General features: G+C 37.4%; 1 protein-coding gene across 1 annotated transcript; it reads left to right on the top strand.

The window, feature by feature from the left end:
* LOC129003413 (cilia- and flagella-associated protein 44-like) lies at window positions 1-5,699 on the top strand. The gene has a single exon (XM_054431705.1). It carries the CDS (start codon window positions 1-3, stop codon window positions 5,626-5,628), a length of 5,628 nt encoding a protein of 1,875 aa, XP_054287680.1. The 3' UTR covers window positions 5,629-5,699.
* The last annotated feature ends 400 nt before the right edge of the window (window positions 5,700-6,099 follow it).

Raw genomic sequence — 6,099 nt, 5'->3', positions numbered from 1 at the left:
ATGTCAGATTCTCATTTAGGGGTATCTTCAATGTCTAAAAGCACCTCTAGGTTGTCCAAACGAGATAGTTCACTTTCACAGAAAAGTTTATCAGTCCAGTCAAGCATATCAGGACCAGATAGTGAGGCCACCTTGGTGGAGGTGAATCCTTTGGCTGAAGTTTTAACTTTTGAATACTCTTTTGGTTACGACTGTCAGCAGCCTTTTAATCTCTGTGTCGTGGACGAAAACACGTTGGTGTACTATTCTGGAACCTTGATTCATATATTTGACCATTCAACAAAAACATTCTTATTCAAGAGAAGTTACAGTGGTAGTGGAATCGGCCACGTTGTGAAAAGTCCAACGGAACCTCATCTGGCTGTCGGTGAAAAATGTGCTAAGCCTCTGATTGTGATTTACGAATGGCCATCTTTTAACATAATATCCAAAATGGCCGGTGGGACAACACGTGGATATTCCCATCTCGCGTACAGTCCCGATGGAACCATGCTTGTGTCCCAGGGAAGTGAGCCAGATCACCTGATTACTATTTGGGACTGGAAGACCTCTCAAATAATCCTTCGTGTTAAAAGCCACGGTCAAGACGTATTTAATGTTGAGTTCTCACAGTTTGTACCGGGTCTACTGACTTCCTGCGGCCTGGGACATATCAAGTTCTGGAAAATGGCTAAAACCTTTACAGGTCTGAAGCTCCAAGGAGAACTCGGCCGATTCGGTAAAACTGAGCTCTGCGACATCAATGGCATTTATGCAATGCCAGATGAAAAAGTAGTATCAGGTAGCGAATGGGGTAATCTGCTGGTCTGGGAAGATCGCCTAATCAAACTGGAAGTGAAACAGAAAGCGAAAGGCAACTGCCACAACGTAGACATCTCGCAGATACATTACAATGCTCAAACTGACGACATAATATCAGTCAGTAAAGATGGTTGGATCAAACAGTGGAACAGAGTCACAATTGATACCGCTGATCCCTCGGATGACGAAGACTGGTATTTAGAAATGCAACCTTTGTTAGAGGTCTTGGTAAAAGATGATCTTGGAGAAGCCAAAATTATTTCACTCAGTAAAAAGAATTCAAATTGTGAAGACTATGATTGGTTTGGACAAGATGGGAATGGAGGAATATGGTCCATTAGCCTGAATGCTGAGGGTCCTCTACCTAGAAGGTTGTTCGTCTGTCATGCAGGCTCGGTGGCAGCAATGGCTACATCTCCTGTTGGCCATTATCTGGCTACTCTCGGTAGTGACGGATGTCTTCTAATTTATGAAACTATTACAAAAAATCTTTTGGCTCGCAGACATTTTAGTGCACCAGGAACAGCTTTGATATGGTTACCTGTACACGTAGAAGCTACTGGGGCAGTTTTAGTCGGTGGATTTGCCGATGGAATGTTGCGGATGATTGTAGTCAGTTTACGAGAAGTTGAAAGAGCTCTTCGTAATGGTAACTCTTTCTCCCAATCTCCAGACACGGCTACAAGTATTAATATTATACAGAGGGTGAAATCTCACACCGCCCCGGTGACAGTAGTTGGCCTTAATCCTCGAGGTAATATACTCGTCTCTGGGGGTAAAGATTGCACGATTTTCATCTATCAAATTCTTCCTAAACGAGAGTATATTGTACTCCTTCCTGTAGGCTACTTACAACTCCCTGGTCCAGTTACTCACATTACCTGGAGACCAAAACTAGCTGCAACTGCGCTTGTCGCTTGTGCTGATGGAAGTTTAACCGAAGTTGGGCTACCAGAAAAAAGTACTAATGAAAGTAGTGTTACATTTGACCTTCATTTGGCTAAGAAAACCATACACTTCCAAAGTATCAAGTCAGAGCTTATTCGTTCTCAAGAATTAAAAGATATTGAATCTAAGAAGGCAGCGAAAACAGTAAAAAAACAAGAAGAGCTAGAAAAACTTAAGGAGGATAATCCAAATCTGGATATTGATGAAGAATTATTCCTATTGGATTCCGATGATGAGGTGGAATTCCCTCCACTCTTCTATCCAGAAACCCCTAGCCCTATACTTTTTGTGGTAATGCTACCATCTGATAACTTTTTGCTCTCGATGGGTGGCTACGACTGTGGGTTTTTGTACGAATATAATTTGGAGAGATCTGGTTCTGTAAACAGTATTCCAGTTCCTAATGCAATGAATACACCTCTTCTCTGCTTTACCAATCTATGCTCAGGGCAGATAACAGCATTTGGCATGGCTAACGGAGTTGTTCGCTTGGTATCTCACAGCAAAGAAAGTCTTGATATGCAACATTTCTTTGATCTTCCCATGCATGATACAGAAAATGGAACTATCAATCACTTATGCTCTAGTTCCGATGGTAAATATATGTTTAGCTGTGGTTCAGATGGTAACATTTTCATGTATAATATAGCTTCTTTACATCTAGACCATGGGGATGTTCATGAAAACAATGAGAAAAGAAAGTTTTCTAGGAAGACTTCAGTCATATTTGGTCCTGTTCCAAGAGAAGTGGTGTTAGATGCAGATGGAAGGCTGGAGATGAGTCTTGAAGAAACAAAAATAAATGCGCAAAAGATCAATCTCCTGAAAGTAGCAAATGAACGCAAAGAAAATATTCGTCGTAAGTTGATACACTTGCAAGTGAAATTTGAGTACATACTCGACAAAAACAACTCACTTCCTTTAAGTCAAAAATTAAATCACTCAGTATTTGAATTAGACTCTCGAATCACGTCAGCTTTGCAGGAAAAAATCGCTGATGATATCAAACTGATGAATCGTCAGATGTCATTCAAAGTGTCTTGTTCACGCTTCCTCGTGAAGAAAATGCAAAACCACTTTGTTGACAATATTGCTTGTCTTGATGTCACTGTTAGAGCAATAAAAAATGAAGATTTACGCATAAAAGCTTTTACTCACAATAAACTTTCAAAACAGTTCTTGGAAGCTGAATGTGAATTGCAGCATGTTTTTGATCCTCCGACTACAGTCAGTGATCATACCTTTGAAATTGGATCACAAAAGACTGGAAGTATTGTAACTGTACACAGGCAGTCAATCCTTGGTTCCATGTTTAGAGCTCAGCCTTTCTATAACAAATTGACGTTAAAAGCACGTAAAGCATTATTCAAACAAGAATTACGCAGAAATAAAAGAGACCAGCGTGCTCAAAAGTGGCAGACATTTTTGGAATTGAAACCAGATATAAACAAAGATGACCCAAATGACATAGCAGAATACAAAAAAGCTGCCACAACCATAGGTGATTTCAACTTAAAATCAGCGGAAACTTATAAGGTGCCTCAGGAAAAAAGGATGACACCAGCTCAAAAATACTGGCAGATGATTCAACTTCATAGAGAAATTTACGAGACAAAAGAAGCATTCAACAAAAAGGTGTGTGAAATCCGTGGCTCTAAAATTGCATTAGTACGCAGATTCAAGCAGTTGTATCATGATTTGGATACCATCCAAGAAGAAATAGCCCCAATGTTTAGAAAAGAGAGATTGCCAATTCCAAAATGTTACCTAAAAAATAATTTTCCCGAACATATATTTAGACTTGAATTTGGAGCTGATCCTCTTGTATACCACCCTGTTTCTGAGCCATATGATGAGGAGTTCCATGTTCTACAGATAAAAGATTCTGATCCTGTTTCTACTGAATTTGATTTGGAATCTGCAAGATCATCATTTATTGATGACACCAACTCTGACACAGAATGGGAGCACCAGCTGAAAGTTGTCAGAATGGTAAAAACTCTTCACAGACAAGAAGCCATAGTAAGGGAAATGGAAGAAAGGATAGATAAATTTGATGAAAAGCTAGAAAAGTTATGTGTGGACAGACTTAAATATGCCCGTGATATTAAACTCATGGAAATTTTTTACTTAACATTATACCAGGAGCTTGTAATCATTAACAGCTATGCTGGTAGAGAACATAAAATCACTCATAAATTGAACAATACAATTCAAATAAGAAATGACAAGATACGTCAGAAAATCTCAATTCAAGATTGTATTGATTCAAAACAACAAGATATTGCCGTGTTGCAAATGAAACTTTCAGACCTTCAAGAGCATGTTTATGAAAGTACTATGAATACCAATTTTTCAAAATTCCTGAATCGTATCTTTAAGAAAAAAAGAACATCCAAAACTCAAGATGATTCAGAAAGTGAGTCTTCAACATCTGAAGATTCGTCAGAGGACGAACTGGGTGATGAAGATGATGAAGACTTCATACCACTAAAACTGGATGAAAATGTCTGTCCAGAAGGATGTGATCCTAATCTATTTGCAGATATTATAAGCTCTAGAAACCAAAGGTATGAGATAGAAGAAAGTATTTCAGAGTTACATAAGCATTTGGAAAAATACCAGAAAGAGTTACATGTCTATAATGGTGAGTTGTTTCGGTTGGATACGGATGCTCAAAACATTACAGAGGAATTTGAAGCGGTTCAGTTTGAAAAGCAACAAAAACTAAACGATGTTGAAACTATAGTTGTGCTAAATTTAAGCCAATTTCGCCACTTTGTATCAACTAGCCACCCAGAAGATGGTCTTGTGCGTGATCCTTTGGTATTTCATAGTGAGGCTCTTTTTAATCTGTCAAACAGAATAGCTGAGCTGGAGGTGGAAACAGAAGGAGAAAATCTCAAAATCAAACAGCAAAAACTCTTGAGGCAACGTTTGAGTAAAAGTTGTAAAGAAATGCAAGAAATAACAAAGACCTTGAACAAACAGATAAAAGAGGAGGTCATAAAAAAGTTTGGAGAAGATTTAAATATTGATTTAATGGAAGATGAAATTTTAAAAAAGATGATTAATGAGGCCAGAAGGGACTATGAAGTTGACTTGCTCAGAAAAAAGTACAACAAAATTATGTGGGAGGAAAAAAAAGAACTATCTCGTCTTACTGATGAGCTTATCAGTTTGGAACAAGAAAATTCCCGGAAATTAAAACTGCAAACTATGCTTGAACATGAAACCTGGAATTTAAAAGAACTTTTACGAACTCAAGAAAAAAAGAAAGGAAAAGTTATCACTACCGATGAACTTGAAAAATATGAACTCGATGTGGAAAATTTGAATAAAGTTTTAAAAGAGCAGTTAAAAGTTAAAGAGGAGTTGAAACATGAAATAAGGGTTCTTAGCTACAAGTGCACACCACCAGAGGCCCAACAGAGACAAAAGCAAAGGGTGTTAAAACAGGATGAAGCGGATTCTGAAATGACGGGTGTTTCCGATGAGGTTAAACAGGAACCAAAAGAGTTTGAAGATAGTACAGGCATCCTTCAAGAACATTATGAAAATGAGCAAACACAATCTGAAGACCATGTTAGCGTAGAAACATTATCAACAATTGATAACATCCTGCATAGACTGGCATCGGGTAAATCTGCGTATGATGTAGCAGTTTCCATAGTTGATGAATTACTCGATATCACTTGTGATGAGAAAAAAAGGTCATCTGCTTTGGATTGTGCTTTGCAATTGGTTGACCAGCTTATACGAATAGCAACAGGGCAAGACTCGGATGATGTTTTACTTGTCGAGCAATATGCAGACAGTCTTTTAAAAATGTCAAAAGATTCAGAGGGAAACAGCATGAAATCAAATCATTCAAAGTAAAATGTTTTTGTGTTTAGATAAATAATGCAATACTGTAAGTAGTTCTTTAGGCTCAAACTTTGTATTTTGATTCTTACTAATACACTTTTTATCATTGAAAATGCTTTGTAAAATTTTTTTTTACTGTGCAGTTGTTTTTAATGATTACAGTACTAAATTATTGGGCCATCATTGCCCTTGTTGATCTATCCAGTAGTTTGTTATCTCATGTAGGCATATTTTGCTATAGGTCTCTGTAGTGACACCTATGTCATCTTTATTCAACGGTGAAAAGGTGAGCTGAAATGATGGCCAAAAATGTTATAAAATACTATTGTTACAAGTTAAATAGAATGAAATGAAAAGAATACTTTACTGGAAGAAACTTTTATGATGTACTAAATTGGTCAAACTTATTTACAGAATAATTAATGAACAACAGAAAACCATATGTAAAACAAAAACATTTGAATTCTCATAAGGAAGTCAAAG

Source organism: Macrosteles quadrilineatus, unplaced genomic scaffold (assembly GCF_028750875.1).
Source record: "Macrosteles quadrilineatus isolate MER2022 unplaced genomic scaffold, UCM_ALF_1.0 Scaffold_9__3_contigs__length_116548681, whole genome shotgun sequence".
NCBI lineage: Eukaryota > Metazoa > Arthropoda > Insecta > Hemiptera > Cicadellidae > Macrosteles > Macrosteles quadrilineatus.
The sequence above is the reverse complement of the archived record's forward strand: the minus strand, read 5'-3'. Positions and strand labels throughout refer to the sequence as shown.

Excerpts from the sequence above, each read along its gene's own strand:
- LOC129003413 (XM_054431705.1), top strand. The coding sequence starts at position 1 with ATGTCAGATTCTCATTTAGGGGTATCTTCAATGTCTAAAAGCACCTCT.